Raw genomic sequence first — 22,752 nt, 5'->3', positions numbered from 1 at the left:
GAATTAAACAAGTATTCATTTTTTTTTTTACCATATGAATAACAAAAACTGGAGGATGATAAAGACTGCAAGCTCTGTGGAATAGCAATTTATTTGCACCGTTATGAAAAGCTCAACAATATTTATGTGACAGAGGAAACAAAATCAATTTGTTAGCTTTCGCTCTGCTTAAACAAAAATAAACAGTGTCGCTTGTTTCCTCTTCACATTATTCTCGCCATTCTCTGCAGCGTGTCAAGGGTTAAATCATTTTGACTAGTGATTATTTGAAAACACCACCGCTGGGCTGAAGCTGATAGGTTCAGACGTAATCCCAGTTTAAACGCCACTGTCACTATAGGGGGTTATTATCAGCTGTTCTTCTGCAGACTAGAGGAGGATGCGTTCGAGATCTGCATGTTTATGCGCAAGCCGTGCTATTGTCTCTCCTGACTTTCTAGTTTCGTAGATGTCACTTGAATAAAAATTGGAATATCCCTGCGCTTGCTGTACGGAGAGGTGAAAAAAAAAAAAAAAGGATTTGAATCACACACCTGGTTTATGTCAGAAAGGCACTAGGACCTTGAAGAACTATCCTGCCTTATGAGTCAGCCCTAGATCTGGAGCTCCTAACTCCTGAACCAGTGAATGAGAGGACAGACATGTGAATGGCTCAGCTGGGTTTCAAAGCACTTTGTGGACTGGACTGTGAGAGACTACGAAACCATTGGATCATCCAGGATTTCAGCACCTTGTAACTCTCACTTCTACACAAGCACAGGTGAGAAATAAACCTTGCATGCTCTAGTATCTGACCATTCATAGACTTACATGGGCTTCAAAGTTTTTAGTATTGAAAACACTAAATGCAACCTTATGTTACATGTTTCTGCACTGATTCGGAACAAGACACAGTTTGCATTGTAGGCTGCAGCACTTCTGTAATGTTTCAGGCACTCCTAACCCTGAAGCTTTTTGCTTCGCTGGATTACATTCAAGCCTTCAGCAAATCTTGTGTGTTTTAAGACAAGAATCCTATATTAGGGCATTTTCTGCATTCTCTTTGTAATTCTTCTTTATATATTTTAGACCCCCTCCTTTTTTGTTTCAAACTGGAATCCTAATACATTATACAATATTTATTTTTTCAGATTTTTGTGCCAGGTATTAAAAAAAAAATTATATATATATATTTATAATTATTATTTTTTTTTTTTTTACACAACCTACTTTTTAATAGCAGGTTCGACCTGCTGTCTACATTTTAGAAAATATCCTAGGTGTGGTAAAGCTACAGGTAAACCGTCTTTTATAATACTATTAATTAACCCTTCAAAAGGCAGAGCAGTGCCCAGTAGCTTTTAGACTTTTGTAATGCCAATGCGTAGCAAGCGTAGCAGGCACATAACTCCTTGTCACCTGGCACCGTGGCACGCATCAAAATGACATCCAAACTCCATCAAGAGTTAAGAAGAGCTTGTTATTAAGTGCTTGCTGTTCTGCGTAATCTTCTTTTGTTGCCAGTGTTCCGCCTGCAAAGCTGGTGGATAGCAAAGTAACTTCTTACCGGATAAACGTTGGGTGTTTTCACGCATTAAAGCGCATTAAGTTAAGGCTTGTAGGGTATTAGACGAGGTAAAGTCTGCCAGCTTGTAGCTACGCCAGAAACTGGGTAATGCTGGTTTTCAAATTCTACCTGGTGTTGTATTCTCCTATAAACATGCACGGTACACATCTAACAAATTACAACTTGTAATTCAGGTTTTCAGCACGCTACACTTAACACGTAATATACTTTTTAAATATTAAAAGGCATTATTGTTTTTCCTTTTTTGGGGCTTTAGTTTGTGATTTTTTTTTTTTTTTCAAGAATTTGACTGTGAAACGAGGCTGAGAATTGTACTTTGCGGCAGGGTGTGAAAGTAATGACAAAATAGGGGTGGAGTGCCCTTTACGTCCAGTTTTTTTAGTACTGTTCAGCAACATTTTGCTATTAAGCCAACGTTGCCTTAGAGTTACCGTGTTCAATATGCTGTGGTTTTTGATGAAACAAAGGGATACTCTAGAAAAAAAGTCAGTGGAAAAAAAAAGGAACATAAAATCAATCTGTTGGCAGTCTGGAGCTCATTTCTATAAAAAGATGACTGTAGTGTAGTAGTCTGCAGAGCAAGTGTGCCTATTGTATACAGCACATGCCTGGAAAGGGATGTTCTGTTGATGCCAAAGGCACATATCACTTGATTATTTTTTTTTTTATATGAAATGGTTACAGACAAGAGTAACAGAGACAGCTTGGAGGGTTGGATTGTTCCCATACTAGCCCTGGATTCTTTGCCAGTAGTAATTAACTACTCCGCCTGAATGCAGCAACAGATGTCAGCAAAGCTGTGATTTGTGCATTTTTGTACACCTTGGATGGGCTTATGCTGTGTACAGTACACATATTTTGTGGGTGATTGTAAGAAGCAATAAAAGTACTAGTGGTTTGGCATTAGTGAATAGTATTGCAATTCCTTTAAGACAGAATGTTATACAATGTCTACCTATTGAAGCATCTTAAAGTAATATCCTGTTATCATCCTGAAATGTAGACCTAACGTGGGGTTGCAATTTATACCATAGACGATAGAAAACAAATGTAGTGGAAAGCCACCTAGAAAGCAGTTGTCAAATGATATTTCAATGTTCTGATGATATCTAGATGCTGCACGTGTTATATAAATCTCAAATTATAACCCTAGTGCCTATAATCCGCCAAATTTCAGTTTGGTTGGAAATGTTCAGGCAATTGTCTTGTCTTTTTGTCTTGCTATAAGACCCCTTTCACACTGGGGCCGCAGCCACTCGTTTTGACCACGCTTTACCGCTGTGCGGAGCTTTGGAAGAGCTTTTCAGGCACTTCAGAAGCACTGCCCATTCATTCCAATGAGCAGGGCATTTTGGGAGTGCTAAATACAGCGCTCCCAAACTGCCCCATAGATGCTGCTTGCAGGACTTTTTGGAAACATCCCGCAAGCAAACCGCCCCAGTGTTGTGAAAAATTACACTTGAATGAATGAGAGGAGGTTTTCAGGTGCTTAGCAGAGGCTGTTTCCAGGGCTAAAGCACCTGAAACCCGCCCCAGTGTGAAAGGGGTCGAAAAGTTATGATAAACTGCAGAATGTAACTGGGTGGAAACAAAATGCTTTATTAGAGGGATCCATTTCTAAGAGTTGATATCTGTTTGCGTATGGCCAACCTAAGCGGTACTAGGATGTCATTATTTCAATTAGGAATTTTACTCTACATTCCATCATGCAATGTGATATTTATCAACACTGAGCATATTCTGTTTAGAAATTTAAAGGTGGCAGTGGAAGTTTATCAAATTTGTAATGCAACTTGTTGTGCAAACATTAGTTTTGCTGAGATTTTCTTGGTGTATCATTAAAGTAAGTTGCATTAGGTGACGATAAGAGCCATTTGTGAATAGACTTGTGAATTTTGCTTGTGGGGTCAATACCTATATACGCCATATCAACTACAGGGTGCCCTAGATCATCCTTCTCTGGGCCCTGCCTAATAAAGGGAAAAATAAAATGATTTTATGAATCCAGGAAGGACAGCTGGATTGACACCCAACTGGGGTCCTGGCTACTTAGCTGCATTTGAAATTGCTGTGAGCTTACAAATCATGGAGTACTGGATCATGTTCTCATTTTCAATAAAACACCCATACAGTAATTTAAGAAATTGTACGTGTCTGTTACTTATCTTTGATATGCCTCTCTTCTATTACCCAAGGCAGTTTCATAAATGGCCTGATGTGAATACTGTATATGTAAAAATACAATTCAATCATTTTTATAGTCTACATGTTCTAAGTTTTTGTTGTTAATTTGAATGAATATGCATTATGTAAGCAGCATTGGTAGGCAGTAAACCAATCAGATGATTGCTATGGTTACTTACTGTAAAAGATTGATATTGTTCCTATGGCCCTACAAGTCTTAAAGTGGAAGGAAAGGCAAAAGTGACAGCTGTTGCAAGGGAGAAGAATCCTAGCATGCTGTCACATGGGCAAAGGGAGCAGTTTGAGCTTGGGGTCCCATTTGTACCATGTTACATGATACACCCTAAGTATGAGTGTAATATGGTCCAAAAAGTGGAGTTAGCCTTTAAAAAACCTTTAACTCCGCCACCCTAGTGGTCACATGATGGCACAGCTCCAGCTCCCCTGTGTCAACGAGTGGCTCCACCACAAGGCTAAATTGCACAGAGCCATGACATCACCCATTAGTTTGCAATGCTCCCCTATTGCCAGCGATCTCTCCCACCATCCACAGTATCCGTGTATTGGCACCGGGGAGCTGGAGCTGTGCAATCACATGACTGCTCCAAAGCAGATTTTTTTTTTTAAAAAGCTATTCACTCTGAGTTGTTTTACAAACCATATGCATACAAGCAGGGCGGAGGCAATATTTGGTCATGTTAGCCTTTCCTTCTACTTTAATTTTGAGTGATAACCTTAGTCTGGTACACTTGCTATATAAGCTTGTTCATTGGCTGGCTGTTTTTTTGTTGTTGTTGTTGTTAATAATCTTTTTTTAATTAACTACAGCTGATGTGGAGCTAAAAGTTTCAGCTTATGTGAAGATCTGACATATGGTATATTTCTTTAGATGAAGGAATACAGGTGGTTGCCGACAGATACTGTATGTTAAAGAGTGTTTTAGTGCAAACTGGTAACTAAACTTTAACCTTAAAATAGCAACCTGAATTGGACCTTATTTTATTATAATGAAAAAAGGGGGGCATGAGTTTAAACCCTTCCCCTCATGGAATGGTGCCAGTGCCCACATGTTCTCCTGTCCTTTTTCTCTTGTTACCTTGGGATCACATGAAGCTGAGGTGGAGAAGATTTGAGGGATAAAACATATCAGGAGAGACTGCATGAATTTAATATGTACAGCCTGGAGGATTGAAGGGAAAGGGGCGACACAAAACCAGGGTTGCCAGCCGCCAGTAAATTTACTGACAGTTTGTAAAAATCAATGATTTTTTTACAACTGCCAGTAAATATCAGGTGCTGATAATTTTATATTGTGTTGATATTTTAAGTGTAAATCAAGCAAATTACTTTGTTATAGGTATTGTCAGTGCTTCCATATCATGTTTATACTGTTCAGATATTCACTGTGTTAGTTTTCAATAGGAGTTCTGTAATTTCTCAGGTTGCCATGAAAAAATGTGCTCCGACAGTAAATTTTCCATGTTTTGTCAGTAAAAAATGCTGCGGGAGGTTGGCAACCCTGCACGAAATCTTTAAATATATCAAGATAGTGAATAATGTTCAAGAGGGTAGTATTTTCAATATGTAGCCACAATTAAGAACACGGGGACATGACCTCAAACTAGCAGAAGGAAAGTTTGAAACTCATCTTAGAAAGGTTTATTTTACCGAAATAGTACTTAGTACTTGAAATAGACTTCCAGCAGAGGTAGTGAGTCAGTCAACAATTCAAACTTGCTTGGGACAATCCTAAATCTATACTATATATCTATCACTCACTTACTGCTCTAGGAGAGATTATTAGAAGGTGCTGCTCACTTCTACAAAGGACTGCTAAGATACTGTAGGTGCCACTTAACAGTTTCTCTTTTGAGCAATCCTGCCCTCACCTTTATGTGGCTGTGTCACCTTCTCTGAAGAGGGACAGTTTATTTTAATTTCTATAGTTAGAGTTTTAGTGGTTGAACTGTTTTGTCAACTAATTCCTTTACTTGATAGTTAAATATCAATTTAGTTTGAAATTCCGATAATAAAGCGCCACCACCAATTTTGTAGCCCAATATGTCTGTCCTGTGTATTTCTTAATTTTGACAGTTTGGTTTATGCAGCGCTGCCTATAATCTCATGGGGCTGGTGCTAAAAATTGGTTGCCCTTACGCTGTCATGCACATCATCAATTTTGTGACCTATCACTGGCTGTCATCTCCATCTGTCCTTATGTGACCAGATAATGGTGCAGGATACAGTTGTGTTTTCTATCTGATGATGTTCAAATATAAGCTTACACATAGTGTCCTGAAGGAAATTGTGTTCATCATTGAGATGAATGGAGGTCTGCTGACAGGTTGGCATATTTCTGTGGGTCTGATTTAGTCTTGGATTTGCTTCAAAAATTTGTTAAATTCCATTTGTCATTTGTTAGAAAATGAAGGAAAACATTTGATTGATACTGTGAGTGGGAATATAAGTTCCTCTCCCACTTTTTTTTGTGTGAGTAGGATCTAGGTGATGTTAGCAAAGAAAAGTAAAAACCTTTATAATAGCCTAATCAAATTTGTGCTGTAAATGAGAATTAGTTCCACCAGTTATCAAGAGAGATCTTGTTAAATACCTTGCATGTATCGTAAGGCTAACGTAGACATTATTTGAATGGTGAAAAAAAAAGACATGCACAAACATGGCTACAGCATACAAACAAGTGTTTTATCACACGGCACATATTCAAATGTTCAGTTTACAGACCTAAGGGCAAAGTAGACATCTTACATCAGTATGAATGACATTATTATTCCAAAAAAAAACAAAACATGTGTGCTCTACATTTCAGATGATATATTTTAACGGGATAGTCAAGGTTCGTACACTCCCCCTTCCTAGCTAGAGCCCACCACCCTGCAAGAGCTGTTTCTTGGGTGGTCCCTCCTCCTCCCACCATTACCTCCACACCACTTCTGGTTTGCTGCTATTTACTGAAGCCCAGAGGGCTACAGAAGCTTGGAAACAGAGTGAAAGCATTGTTAGATCGCATGCCCTTATCACCTGGATTTTGTTAACTGGAAGATCGGGAGTCCCAGCTCGGGGAAACTATGCTGTTTTATCAATGGAGGATGCAATTCTTAAAACAGGTCCAACTCAGCCATTCAGCCTCACCGGACTATGACCCTTTCCAGTATTATAGGACATGCTTTTGATTTTTGATTTGATTTACGGATTTGTACCTCCCAGCAGACGGTACTCTTCATACTTTTCACATATCATTATCAAGCCTACACATTTTAAAATGCTAACATTCATGTTCTGAGTCTTTGTACATTCATTCTATTGATTCTGACTGACTTTGCTAAGTTTTCTATATGCCACAATGGTATTCTAAATACTTTACAACAAGTACCAGAATGATATCTCAAAAGCTGTGTGTATACAATTATTCAACAGTCATGTTGGTAGGACCATCCTCTACCCCTCTGAAGGCCTGATTTTTAGCCAGTTATTATTTGCATATATGTACATCTAGAAACATACATCTATACCTGTTTTCATTTGAAGCACCCTAAATATTTTCAATTATTTTGGTACTTTTTGAAAAAGATGCACGTGTGTATGTATATAATATAACTTTTTACCCTGTTTTGGTATTGTATTATCTGCCCTTAGTCATAAAATGGCAGCAATCTTTTATCCCCAAAAGCCTAGTGTAACATTGGCAGAATTCTAGGTAGAACAAGATGGAGTCAATTTATAAAGGAAGAGTTGCCAGCAGGATGGGTCTGCAATAGATTATTTGGCTAAAGCACAGTTTCATATTTTAGTTACATATACTCACATTGTAGCATTTACTGGGCTTTTGAGAAACAGGAAAAGATTAACAATATCAAATGTAGCCTCGAGTGAATTCATGAAGTGACTATTTTGGATTATGCCTGGTATACCATGGTGCATTTGGACTTTGAAGATGGATATTGATTTACCCAAGCATTTAATTTGTTTGTAATTGATTTTATGCTGTACATCAATTTGAACTCCCAAGCAAGGTTAGGGAACATCCTTTGTTTCATTCATATATATATATATATATATATATATATATATATTCTGACACGGGCCATAATATTAACTCTGTTGACTAGACCATTTACATCGACACAAGGTGTAAATCCATGCCTCTTTTTTCATCAGCGTTGACAACATAAAAAATGCAGACACTCATAGCAACTCATTAGAACTTATGGACTCGGTTTGGCCATGAGAAAAAAATGGATATGTTGGTTTTGCACACCATCAATGCACTTTGCACTGCTATTGAATGAGCCCACATATGTATAACATATTTATGGCCTAAATGTTTGTTTATTGTATTCTTCACTAGTACATTACATCAGTTTAATTTTCAGGTAGCTTTCTCATTTAGGCAAGATGTTGGCCAGATTTGATAGGATTAAATAAACTATTTGAAAGTGTCACGTGAAATTAGAATAAACTCTAGTTATCCAATTACTATGTGCAATTAAATGGTGTTTGTAGGTGTTTCAACAATTACACTACCTGGGCTAGAGAATACTTAGGAAATTTAAAATGACACATTTGTGGTATGCATCCATTGGTCTTACTAGGTCTTTGTAAATCGGGTTGTTTTCATCTTTCCCAAATAGTCTTTTTATTTCTGGCATATCTTTACTCCTGAACCCTGATTTGCCCAAAGTCATCTACCTCCTTAAAGTCATTAAAAAAGTAAGATTATAGGAATTAACAAGGGAGGTTGAAGAAATGTCCTCCTTTTCCTACCACACTTTTAATTAGTATAGGGAATAATGTAAAAGACTGAAGCAATACAATGGATAGCTTCTCCATAACAACCACTTGGATTCAAAATTTTGTTCCATGGTGCAGATAGAACCTTGGGTCAATTGGCAGCAATCATATTTTCCCTTTTTGTAAAAAAAAAAAACTCCTTAGTAGTCACTGCACAGTTTCTAATATAACCGTTTATGTACACATAAACCTGGCTATTTATGGATTGTAGACAGTTTTCCCCATAGGAACCAAAACTAATTGTCAAAATTAAAGCGTGATGTAGCCTTGCTGTGAGGTAGCCAACAAAAAAGTTGCCTTTTTACGTTTTTAACTTTTTATAGCTTTGACTCCCTGAGCTGGTGCCCGTAGTATTATGGTATATGTATTCAACATTGTTGCATTTCTTGGTAAATTGGGGCCCATACAGCAAATAGATATGCAAACGAGGGCAAATTGATTTTTTTCTTTACTTATTTTCTAAGTTCATTTATTTGAAATGGAAGAAACTAAGAAAGGTTCTTGTAGGTATGTTTTAAGGTGAAGACAAGTCAAAACTAATTAGCATTTTACAATGGTGTAGTGTTTCTGCCACCCACTTGTGGAGGTGATCTACAAATCTGTAAAAAAATAATAGAGGTCTTCAAATCTGTTTTTAAATAATTACTAAACCTAAATGCGTATTTCAATGGTATTAACATATTAAAGTGACAAATGGGCAATTTGAGAGATGACTCAAACAGATCAACAAGTATTTAAACAAGTCAGAAACTGAAGAATCTGTATTTTTTCTGATTCATTATGAGTACTTTTTTGGCAGAATTTTGCTGATTCTTCAATATCTGTAAGTAAATATACTCTATTTCATTCAAAGTATAACTGCACTTTCACTAAATATTTTGCATGTGTATTTATCTCTGCAGCCTCTGAAAAATGCAGCAAAATGGGTTACCTTTTCTAAAGATAAATTCTCCTTCCAGTGGCATGGTCTAGCTCTGTGTTTGCATCCAACTTTGCTGTAAAGTTTTTTCCTGGCTACCACTAGAGGGTGCAGTTTGGTGACAGGAGTCCTGTACTGCATTGATCTGAATAAGCAATCTGTTTTTCCCTAGCAGGAGGCACGAGCAGGAGGCACCAGGCATTATTGCTGGAAACACCAAATTTATCAGTAAGGGTTACACATTATTTTTACTTTTTTTTTTTTTGTCCAGTGGCTGCTGGACAAAAGTACATATGTATAATTTCTAGAAAAAAATAATTCATACTATTCATAACCAATGCAATGCCAACTTACCACACCCCCTGTAATAGTTTGACTGACAATTGCTCAGCCATGCAAAACTGTACCCAAATCAATTTTATATCTTTTTTAAACATTTATGTTTCTTTTTATAGTATTAAAAAAAACACTTTTTTTATGTTTTAATATATGAAGAAAAAATATTAAACAATTTGAAAAAAAACAAGTTTCCTTTACTTTCTGTTATGAAACATATATTTAAAAAAATGCAAACACCCCCAAATCATTCTTTTTTTTAGAAAATAGACACCCTTATTTTGTGCCACAATATTCTAGGTGTGCCTTAGTTTCCTCGAGATTAGGATTGTGTTGCAATGAAATTGCAACTATTTACAATGGCTGGATGTTATTGATAAACACAAATTACTTTAGTCCCCCCCCCCCTCCATAAAATCCTCTTTCTACTCCTTCTGTCTTTCCCCTTTATATTTGTGACCGTTGTGTTTCTTTTCCTTATGATCAGATGGCTGTGGAATCGCAGGCACTGTGGGGTTGATTTACTAAAGTCAAATAGACTGTGCACTTTGCAAAGTGCAGTTGCATTCTGCAAGCGCAGTTGCTCCAGAGCTTAGTAAATGAGTAGAAGCTCTGCTGACTTCCATCATCCAATCATGTGTAAGAAAAAATTCAGTTTTTTTTTTAATTTTCTTTGCACGTGATTGGGTATTCTTTGCAAAGGTAATCTTTGTAAATACCTCATTTACTAAGCTCTGGAACAACGGCACCTGCAGAATGCAACTGCGCTTTGCAAAGTGCACAGTCCATTTGCCCTCAGTAAATCAACCCCTGTGTGTCTACCTCGGTCACTCACCAATGGTAAACACTAGGACGTTTTTAAATGCTTGATCAGAATAACTACTCCCCCGACTGACCTTTAATTACAATGGCCGATCAATAGGTGATTAAAGTATGTGTGAAACCTAAAGCTTCAAACACTTATTAAAAGTATAGTAAGGACATTTATACTAGACAAAATGTTTCATGACAGAAGACAGAATAATAGACTGTTAGTTTGTATGATTCAGGTCATCTATGCTGAACATGGACTCTGAAAGAAATCTTTCCCTTCCTGTGTTTGTGTAAATCAGCGCATCTGCACAGCATCTGTACTCAGGACATGACCATGGGAGGGTAATCCCAAAAGTGTCTTTTATATAATATTTATGGTGGGACTGCCAGTACCTTAACTGTCTATACACTTATTACTCTTGTCGCCAAAATGTAAGATGGCATGTTTTTCATTATTTAGTCCTGCTAATAGCAATCCCCAAAGTCATATTTTTTTTTCGGTTTGTCTTCATCTTTTTGATGTAACTAATGCCTTTATACTATTTATTTGTACAGTGACGTAACAAGTGATGTTTAGTTTGGTCTTGAATAGCTCATTGCAGTTTTGTGGTTATATGTAACACATTGGCTAACAAGCAGAATTTAGAGCAGGATCACAAAAATAAAATAAAATGAGTGGACAGTTGTTGGATAACTGAGATTTCCACAACTTCAAAGAAAATTGTACTTCCTACTTTCCTTTTTGTGTCTCTTATCGGCATTATGGGGATGGTTCATTAAAGGGGTTGTAAACCTTCGTCTTTTTTTTTTATAGATATAACAAACATGCCTATACTTACCTGCTCTGCGCAATACTTTTGCACAGAGCAGCTCCGATCATATTCTTCTTGTAAGCCCCGGTGACGCTCCAGGTCCCTCCTCTTCATCTGGTGCCCCCACGGAAAGACACTTTACATGAGGGCACCCGTGCAGGCTCGCTCCCGAGTCCCGCTGTCCAATGAGGAGAGAGACAGTGGCTGAAGCCGCTGTACTCGTGCACATCGCTGGATCGGATCGGGTTCAGGTAAGAAAAAGGTGGGTCTGGGGGGAGCTACACCACAGAAGGTTTTTCACCTTAATGCATAGAATGCATTAAGGTGAAAAACCGTAAGGCTTTACAACAGCTTAAAAATATGAAATAAATAAAGAGAAAGAGAAATAAAGAGAAATCGCTGCCCATAACAATCAGAATGATCTTCTTAGTTAAATGAAAGGTGAAACCTGATTGGTCAGGTCACTGAATGGTCATCAACTCAATGTGGTGAGTTCAGAGGATTGTAATTGGATTTATTCTGGTTATTGAAGTTATTAGTTAATAAAACTGAAAGGGAAGAAAGTTTCTAAATTTAGGTTAGTAATATTCACTATTTATAACATCTTTGATGATTGAAAAATGCCTTTGTACCTATTATTTTTATTATTATTATTATTAATATTTCTGTGTGATGATGATCATAAAAATAGGTAGGCAATTTTTCAATCTTCAAGAATGTTCTAAATAGTGAATATTACTAAATTCTACCTAAAATGGGTAGGCATACATTTAGCAGTTGAGTTCTTGGATCTGTTCTCATCAGGGATACTATCTAAATGTTACTGGTAGGGGTTTTTTTTTTTGGCTGTGACTCCAAAGTTGTCCATAATTCTTCAGTACTTCAACTCTGATGGAGAAACATGATTAGCAATATAAAGGATACATTACTTCAAGGAGAGCTTTTGCCAAATGATTGGAAATAAGTATACATGGGATATTTTCCTTGCCTAATGCCCCATACACACGATCGGACTACAAAACTGTGGATTTTTGTTCGAAGGGTGTTGGTTCCAACTTGTCTTGCATACACATGGTCACACAAATGTTGGCCAACAATTTCGAACGTAGTGACGTATTAGACGTACGTGATATCTCCATTACAAACGCTAGTTTTACAAGACGCGTGCGCTTCCGGCTCGTCCTTGCTTCTGAGCATGCGTGTTTGTACTTTGGACTTTTGGCCAACGGACTTGTGTACACACGATCGGAAAGTCCGACAACAAACATTTTTTGGTGGAAAATTTGAGAACCTGCTAGCCAACATTTGTTGGCGTAAAGTCTGACAACAAATTTCCGATGGAGCATACCCACGGTCGGACTTTTAGCCAACAAGCTCACATCCAACATTTCCCGTCGGAAAATCCGATCGTGTATATGCGGAATTAGGGTTTACTATTGAATTTGTCCAATCTTTTAATTAACACACCTCTGCCACACTGCACAACCAGGGTGATGATACCATTATGTCCTGTTTCAGCTGCAGCTTTCTGTGTTGTTTGGCAACACTTTACATATAATTTTGTTCCAGGGTGCAGGCAGGTGGCACAGAAAGTTGTCATTAGAAATAGTGGTGCCACCTATCTGGTTTTACAGTGATGTGTGATTCTGAAGGCTGAACAGAAAGTTACACATCATTTGGCAGGTAAAACTATTGCCATGCAGTATGTGTATTTTAATTGTGTACTTAATGGTTTGCCTGGAGGTATGGACATTCAAGAGTAGTTATTATATCTGTCACTTTTTCACAAACACCAACAAATTTAGGATCCCCTTTTTATTATTGATAGTTGCAACACCATGTAGTCTTCATTTAGTTGGATACTAGATTGCTTCTTTTTAAATATGGACTTTGTTGAGTAAAGAATGTGAAAAGTGGAACGGAGATCTGCAACAAATCAAATCACTTTATTGTTTACAGTCAGACCCCTTTACTGCAGATCTCTCTCTCATATTTTACCATACTGTCATCTGCCATGCATATGTTCATCCACTGCCAACTTGGAATAATATATATATTTACAAGTCGTTTTACAAGGTTTTAAAGGGAACCCCTAAGGTTAGAAATACAGGAGCTGCTGTTGCTGACTTGTTTCTAAAGGCGCAGACTTCATCAAGGCTATCATTGTAATCCTGTCCTTATAACCTAGTAAGTCACTGACCTAGAACCAGTATGTATTATGGGAGTTCAGAAATGATCATACTTCACTGAATGCAGTGCTGTGTGCATCATTATAATTTGCTCTTTATTTAGAAAGCCATCTTTTAAGTGGCTGTAAAGGCAAGACATATTTTAACTCAATGCAGTCCTGCTTTAAGGTAAAGTAAAAATTGTCCCAGTAGTTGTATTGCTCCCTCACCTCCATACATACTTACCTGAGTTCTGCATCGATCCAGCGTTGTGCCCATCTACAGCAGTGCTGTTTCTCTCTTTCCGCCCTCACAGACACAGTGACAGCAGTGGAAGTCTTTAACTCCTGCTGTCAATCAAATCTGTGAGGAGGGAATAGGGGGTGGGGCCAAGCTGTGTGTGTCTGTAGACACACAAAGCAAGGCTAAGGAGCACACAGTGAAGAGGAGGAGCCTAGAGCACCGGAGGGGATCCCAAAATAGGAGGTTCAGGGCCACTATGTGCATTGCACAGAGCAGGCAAGTATAGCATGTTTATTATTTCATTTTAAAAAAGTTTATCCTTTACAGCCATTTTAACTTCATTCTTTGGCTACTAAAAATAGGAAATAATTTTATTTCCTTTTCTGTTTATGAATTTCTTATCTCATACTTTAAAAGTTATATGAATGAAAAGCAGAACAGTACAATAGGTTAGTTAAAGCAGTATTAAAAACAAAAGCAAACATTTTTGATATTACCAGTTCTTAGAAGTGATCACTGAATGATTTTCTTTTTCAGTTTTCTTTCCTCTATTTTCATCTGGTGATCCAGTCAGTAAGACTGTTGTTTTTCAACAGAAAAGCTCTACAGAGATGGAACAAACCAATTAACACTGGTAGGGGTGCCTAAAGTGATCAGGTTTTTATTTATTTATGTAAAACCTTTATCCCAAAAGAAGGTAAGCTGCTGTAACTGATTAGAAAGTATTATCTGGAGTTCAACTTCAATTTGTCACTGTTTTTAAATCTGCTAGTATTTCTAACACTTCCCTTCCTCCAGACTAACAATGCTGATGTCCAAACCAAATCTGCATTCTGTATGCCTTCATCCAAAGTGGGGGCCCTCTTAAACCGGAGGTGTGTTGCTGGCCAGATCACCAGGTGAAAAGAGGTAAAAAATCCATAAATTAAGGCCTGATGGCCAAAACGCGTTGGATTTTTTGACTGTTGTTCACATGCTATAATAAAACAATGTTTTAGCCGACTTCCATGACACCAGCCTTTCTCCCTTTTTTGCATTGATTACATGGAGGTTTGCACAGACTTCCCAGGCTGAGTGCTGTGTTCTTGAGGCTCACCAGGCATTGCACAGGATGTAGTAGCTCGGAATCACCTTTCTCAGAGGGAAAAAGGCTTAAAAAAAGAAACCTGATACAGCCACTGCATCTAAGGATTGGTAAAGTGCAATATATCACGTTTTTGGTTTTGGGTGTAATAATGTACTTAAAGTGATTGTAAACAATCACCTTGTAAAACAACCCATTCAGTTTCAATAGAAATGCAAGGCAAAACATTTTTGTATAGATATAAAAAAGGCATTTATAATGTTTTGTTTTCTAAGTGATCACATTCCCTCTGTTTTCAGCTGCATAAGAGTGCTGGCCAATGAATAGCTGTGCAGCGGGGGGGGGTTGGGGGTGTCAGGAGAAGTCCGATCATTGGAGTACACTGAGTTCCCAACACAGCAAGAGAACTGACCACGATGTGCTCTCCTGCTTAGTGTGGTCAGTTTTTAATAGGAAAGCAGAGGGACTAGCAGGAGCACCAGAGATTACACATAACGGAAGCACTGCAAAGAGAATAGGATACTTTCTCATACAAGTACATGGTACAGCAGGCACATATCAGGAATATGAAGTGTTGGGGTAACGCTTTAACCTAATGTACTTTGCAGATATAAAAAAAAAAGAAAAAAGAGGATATTTATTCTTACATTAATCATGGCAATAATAGTTAATTATATCAGCACAAAAATCCTGCGATTAGAGTAAACGGAAAATCTTCACACTAAATATCACAATACAAAATAAACTAAAATATATACAAAATATAGTAAAAAGTGTACTAAAGCGCTGATATGAACTAGTAAATAAATAAATAAGTGACAAATACTAGAAGATGACCAAATAATATAGCTGCAATTATTGTGTATGTGAACTGATATCACACAAAAAGTGTTGTATATATTCAGAATGTATAATGTGCTAATATTAACCTCCCAATATAACACGGTGTGATCTCTTAATGGTTAATCAGTGAATCATGTGCAAAATAATCAAATAGAGCCTATTATAAATAACATAACATCCTTCACCATAACAAAATCATATAACTAAATATCAATGTGATAATAAATTATTGAACACAATAAAAAAGAGAAAAAGAAAGATGAGATATATTAATGTGATGAACCACAGTGCGCAGTATCTCAATAAATATGAAAAAATATAACGTCTTTGGTGATTTGATGAATATAGACAGGTTTCAATGAGTAATCCCCAGTGATAGATGGCTTGCTCATATATTCAGCTGCTCATTAGCATGGGTTAGCTTCTGGCTTTCAAAGAACTTCCGCAGTATGAAACAACAAAAAAAGAGAGACCATTGTGCAGGCAGTGTAATATGTAATCCCTATAAACTAAGAGTAAAAATTCACTCACACTTTTCAGCAGAATAAATCGCATATGGTAAGGTCAGTTGCATACAGCTAACAGCTGGGATCTCCTCATACTCCAACAGTGTACACACAGCACTGCTCGTCACTGGCTCCTCCTGACCGGTTTAATCACTAGACACGTGACTTTTTCAAAGGTGACCATGTGACGACCTTGCTTAGCATTTATAGTGTGCATGCCAGTTGCCATAGTGACCAGTAGTGCAGAACGCATATAGCGGCATGATGATGCATTACACTCCCTGGTCACTATGCAACTGACCTTACCATATGCGATTTTATTCTGCTGAAAAGTGTGAGTGAATTTTTACCCTTATTATATAGGGAGTACATATCACACTGCCTGCACAATGGTCTCTCTTTTTTTGTTGTTTCATACTGCAGAAGTTCTTTGAAAGCCAGAAGCCAGCCCATGCTAATGAGCAGCTGAATATATGAGCAAGCCATCTATCCCTGGGGATTACTCATTGAAACCTGTCTATATTCATCAAATCACCAAAGACGTTATATTTCTTCACAGCAGTATGATGTCCTATTGAGATATCTGTGCACTGTGGTTCATCACATTAATATATCTCATCTTTCTTTTTCTCTTTTTTATTGTGTTCAGTAATTTATTATCACATTGATATTTAGTTATAGGATTTTGTTATGGTGAAGGATGTTATGTTATTTATAATAGGCTCCATTTGATTATTTTGCACATGATTGACTGATTAGCCATTAAAAGATCACACCGTGTTATATTGGGAGGCTAATATTAGCGCATTATACATTCTGAATATATATACAAAATATAGGTGCACTTTCATTAAGCTAATAAGTTAATAGAAATTCTACTTGTTCTGTTTTTCTTTTCTTATCTAACGCTTCATCTAAAACAAAACAAACTGGGTTGGCTGAGTGTACTAAAAACAAAATAGAAGTAAGGGTGTTCACATGGGTGGCTGTTTTTTTTCTGACAGCACTGAAAAGCGATTCATGGTAGATTGCGTTCAGAGCAGACTGACAGGTTGCTTGGAGGAGATAGATTGCTTCCTGGTCACCTTTTTTTTGGGGGGGGAGGGGGGCACATAGGGCACGTTTTGCTGCAGTACCATACAACCGCTGCAAGACATGTCTGCCAGCAATGCTAACTTGGTGGTGGGTGGTCGGGGATGGAAAAAACATGTGATTTCAGCATTTTGTGATTTAATGTGTTGCATTAAAGCAAATGGGGTTTATTTACTAAAGGCAAATAGACTGTGCACTTTGGAAAGTCAAGTTGCACTCTGTAAGAGCAGTTGCTCCAGAGCGTAGTAAATGAGCAGAAGGTCTGCTGACTTCCATCCTCCAATCATGTGCAAGCAAAATGCTGTTTTTTTTGTTTTTTTTTTAATTTTCCTTGCATATGATTGGATACTCTTTGCAAAGTAAAGCTTTACCTCATTTACTAAGCTCTGTAGCAACTGCCCTTGCAGAGTGCAACGGCACTTTGCAAAGTGCACAGTCTATTTACCTTTGGTAAATCAACCCCAGTCTGTCTATTTTGAAACTGCATACACACCACAACACACTCCATACCCACCTGTTAAAGACCTTCTTTACATCAATGGAGACTCAAAGTATGGTTTGAGTTTGTTGCTTAGGGGTTCTGTTAATGCTGCAGCAAGAAGTACAAATATAACAATTATATGCTTCCAAAAACTTGGAGATGGCCTTTTCTGTTCCACCTCAGCCCCTGTTTACACCAAATCTGACTTTAGAAATCATGCAACTTCACTTGAAATTGCATGATTTCAAAGCTGCAGGTCAGTGCGACTTCAGGTGCGACGTGGCTGACATCTTTGCAGCTTCATGCACAGATGTCTATGCCAGTTGCACCTAAAATCGCAAAAAATAGTGTAGGAACCTTTTTTCAAATGGGTGCAGCACCGCAAATTTGACGTCACAGCAATTTGAACAGTTCCATGGATGACAATAGGGTGAGACTTGTCATATGATTTGTACCTGTCAACGGTGTAAACGGGGACTGACTGTTCCCCTATGTACAAAGCCATGTCCATAAAGACAAGGTTTGAGTTTGGGGTAAATTGGGTGGCCTTCACAGAGCTCTGACCTCAACTCTGTTAAATATATCTGGGATGAATTTGAATGTTAATGGTGAGCCAGGTCTACTTATCCAACATAAGTAACTGCCCTTACAAATATTGTTTTGGCTGAGTGGGGACACATTCCCACAGAAACAGTAAAAAATGTTGTGGAAATCTTTCCAAGAAGTGTGAAATTTCACAACTGAGGAGCCAACTTCATAAAAATCTCCATGGCTGTGGAATGGGATGTCCACCAAGCTCATACAGATGTGATGTTCTGGTGTTCTCAAACCTATGCCCTTATAGTATACCTTAAATGGAGCTCTCTAAGTATTGTATTGTCTCCATACACTATTTGTGTGACCACAATCGGGCAATGGCAAGTGCCTTAGGGAATAATCTATTGTATATATTCAGTAATGACATAAGATCATTTGAGGCATTACAACTAATGTATGTTATTACAGGCATAACCCACTTTTAAGTACACAATGGGGTTTATGTTATATATATATATATATATATGTATATATATATATATATATATATATATATATATATATATATATATATATATATATATATATATATTGCTTATACAGTACTTATATTAATAGTAAATACATAGAGATTATATATTTACTATTAATATACTATTATATAATATTTTTGTCTTGGATAGATTTTTTTTTATTTGTAGGTTTTTTTAAGTAACTGCAACACTGGTTGAATAACAGTAAAAGAAAAATAACATTATAGCTTTGCAATAAGTAGTGCTTCCTGAGATTCTCATCGAATAGTGAACATTTCATGGTCTCTTAACTTCTGAATTGTAATAGCTGAACATTAGCAAAGATACCAAAAACAAATCAAATATTGCCTTTTATAACTATGTCTGTTTCTGATTTTGCAGTACAGAGCAGCAATTATTCCTATTAATTAATGTCTGGAAAGGCATTGCTCATTTGTTATTTTAACAGCATAATTATATCAGGAAGGCTTTAAGGGAATCTGTGAGGACAGGGATGTTGGAACTGATGTTGCTTTCTTATTTTGATGGTACATGCTCTTGGATCTTTATCCTTCATCATTTACTATGTGAGTCTCTAACCAAGAACTAGTAACTGATACATGATCAGCTAGCTGACCCACTAAAAAAAAAGCTAGCTGTGCCACTGACATTTTATTAGGCAGGAAGGTTGAGTGATGACAATGAAACGCAGAGCTGATTTTGGTGGCTAATCTACAAATCTCCACATTTCCTGGTATAGAAAAAAATATGGAAGGACATTTCTGTAAAAATGTCAAAGCCATGCCAAAAATGAATGCACAGTAAACACTACAGTAATATCTCACTGAAAATACACTGTACTTCCTTTTAAAGGATCATTTTGCACTGTAGCCGCAACTAACATAGATATGTGTTTGGTCAGAAGGATTTCTATACACTTTGTATATGTCATGTTTCAGCGTGGTTATCTATATTCTTTGTGACCTTGTAAAGTACACTAGATAGTGTAACGTTGACGTGGCTCCCAAAATTCATATAGATGTGTCATGCAATAGCCAAGATGGAGACAAGCATTCGCTGTAGTGACACCCAGGCAGACTAATACATTGGCTTTTTTTATCATCTTTGTACAGAGATTCCAAAGAGGTTTGGCCTTTGTATTAAAACGTGTGACACTTATCCAGACAGGATGCAGTATGCAACCAAAAAGATCTTTAAATAATTTGCTTTGTTCTTATCTGTGTAAAACTAGTTCCAAATCCTGCACCGGTCGCAGTCTGGCAGACAGTGTACTTACTTACAGCAAGAACTTGCCACAAGACTGTTCTACATATGTCGTACCCTTTTTTTAAGGGGGCTTTCAGCCTTAAACAACGATTTGTTCATATGCTACAAACATCCCTGCAGCCTAGGCTCATTTATTTGGTCCTGCAGCACTGTACTGGGTCTGCAACAAGGCATTTAGAATATAGGTCTAGTGTAAAGATATCTACTAGTGTTCTGGCTTATCGAGTGCTACAAAGCCAGCACTGCTTTCTATTCCCAGTTCTGCACTGGATGGTGGCACAAAGTACATAAAAGCCCTATTAGACCATAATAACTATTGTATGTTCTTTAGAACACAAAGGTAATAAATAGTTTCATAATTGAGACTTTTGAGTTGGAAATAATATACCAGTTCATGATATACAGTGCCATTACAGCAAAACAGAATCTAATCGCTAAAAAGCCACACCATGCAAAAATATGAATTTATGTTTGTGGACTGAACATTTTGGTGAGAAAATTACTCTAAGGTAAAATAAATACACTTAAAGGGTAACTCCAATTTAGTGGGGGGGGGGGGGGAATAGCAAATAAAGAAAAAATAAAATAATGTATACAATTGTGACACAAATCATATTATAATTGAATATTATTAAGAATGACCTTTCCTTTTCAATCTGCAGCCACAGTAATTTTCTAAAAATGCAATATGATATGGCTACCTGGAGTTGTTCTGTACACAGAATGTGTACTGACCACCCCCCAGAAACATAATTTCCTGCTTGTGTGATTGGCTCACCAATTTTACCAGAAGTCTACATTAAGATTTCAGGCATCCCCTGCAACAAAAATGTCATTTTTGGTGAGATACTCCCAATAGGAACACGTCTAAAGGGATGCAGGCCCAGCAGATATTTAACACTGAAATTTGTATTCCAGACACTCATTTTCATGGTCTAACTTTGTTAAACAGTAATCTTAAAAAAAAAAAAAAAAAAAGGTATGTCTATCATATACAGTATGTACACTGAGACACATTATCCAACTCTAGCCAGAACTTTTTAGTTTTGTAAACAGTAGGGATGAGTTAGAAACCCAGATTTCCAATGCTGTATATGTCCTTGTTAAGATTACCCCTCTCTTTCTGTTCTGGTTGACATCTATCAGCTGTGCGGTGAGGACAAATTTTCCTAACTGGGGCACAGAGAACAATACAAACCTGAAAATAAAAATCGTGTTGCTGTTTGTGTAACTAATGAAAGGGATTTCCCCTCACCTTTTGTCCTGTCCCACATCTATCACCTGTGTAGTGAGGGTAAATACTTCTAATGGGAACACAGATAGCAATAAGGTTTTATTTTCAGGTCTATATTGTTATCTGTTTACCTAACTGAAGGTATCATGATCTGCAAAGAGTAAATAGATTTGGATCATATTTTTTATAATATTACAGGACAGATCTGTCATGAACCAGTCTGGGTAGAGTTAATTCGGAATACATATGACATTGTAATCCAGTTGGGACAGAGTTCATTCATACAGTGTGAAAGGAAAGTCCAATATTTAACCTCTTGCTGACCATGCATTGCATATGTGCAGCGGCAGGGAAGGTGGGATTTGGTGTGCAATTTAGGCAACTGGCATACATTTGCACCCGCGGGGACCCAGGTTTCTGTGTTGTGTCACACGCAGCTTCTGTTTATGATCGAGAACTGGCAGGACAGGTTCACAATCATGCGACCACTTTGAAAGTCCATCTCACCTACCAGAGTTAAGACTCATATAAAGGGCCACCAGGAAGGGGTTCATTTTCATATGTTACCAGTAGGGGTTATATAACTCCAGGCTGTTTTCTTACTGGGCATGCGTCTATGCACCTGCATCTCAAATTGCACATTCTTTTGGACCAATGTGTGTACTTGCTTTTGTCTCTGAGAAAATGTATGTACATTGTATTTCAGTCGTTGAACATTTAATAACCCATAACTCCTATTCTATGTATTACACATTTATAAAACTTTCTGCAAAAGCCTGGTTCCAAACATGCCAAAACACTTGAAATATGCCAGCTTCATTGTAGATTATGATAGCATTATTAATAACCTGGGTCTTTTTATACTGGGAATTGGCTCTGCTATGCGTAAAGCACCCACGTTCAGTCTCTATATATAGCAGAAGTCATAATTCATAACTCAGCATGGTTGTGAGTATTTTAAGATTTAGATCACCCAAATCCTGCCTGTGCTATTAGGTATGATGCAAAGGCCAACTCCTTTCATCCAATTGGACAGGTTGGGAGGCTGGCAACTCATTTCTAAAGTATAAAGTTGAGATCCACACTGAAATCGGAGAGGTCCTATGCTGGGGGTATGACCCATGTGTTCTATCAAACCCCGAGAGCAGGAGAAATTTTTTTTTTCTGTGAGCTACCTTTTTATTTTTAATAAGTTTTGATTATCTGTGTCTTAACACGTAGCTCTTTGACCTCTTGCACAATTGAGCTCCTAAATGCTTGTTTTACAGGCATTTACATTTTTTTTTATGTCCCTAAACGCCCCTCCATGTTAGCCTATGGGGTTG

At 37.4% G+C, this 22,752-nt stretch overlaps 1 protein-coding gene across 7 annotated transcripts in view; it reads left to right on the top strand.

Moving 5' to 3' along the window:
- Window positions 1-138: 138 nt before the first annotated feature.
- The window catches only part of NGF (nerve growth factor), a 172,254-nt gene continuing 149,640 nt past the window's right edge, over window positions 139-22,752 (top strand). For 6 of the 7 annotated variants that reach the window (XM_073615671.1, XM_073615672.1, XM_073615670.1 and 3 more), the window contains exon 1: window positions 210-760. Coding sequence is in view for 1 of the 7 variants with exons in the window: in XM_073615673.1 (XP_073471774.1) it covers window positions 628-760 (133 nt within the window). In the remaining 6 variants the exon portion in view is untranslated. Of the gene's footprint in view, window positions 761-22,752 lie in introns of all 7 variants that reach the window. The other variant, XM_073615673.1, reaches the window with a different exon arrangement.

Source organism: Aquarana catesbeiana, linkage group LG02 (assembly GCF_042186555.1).
Source record: "Aquarana catesbeiana isolate 2022-GZ linkage group LG02, ASM4218655v1, whole genome shotgun sequence".
Lineage (NCBI taxonomy): Eukaryota > Metazoa > Chordata > Amphibia > Anura > Ranidae > Aquarana > Aquarana catesbeiana.
Note: the sequence above shows the minus strand (reverse complement) of the source record. Positions and strands in the feature narration are given on the sequence as shown.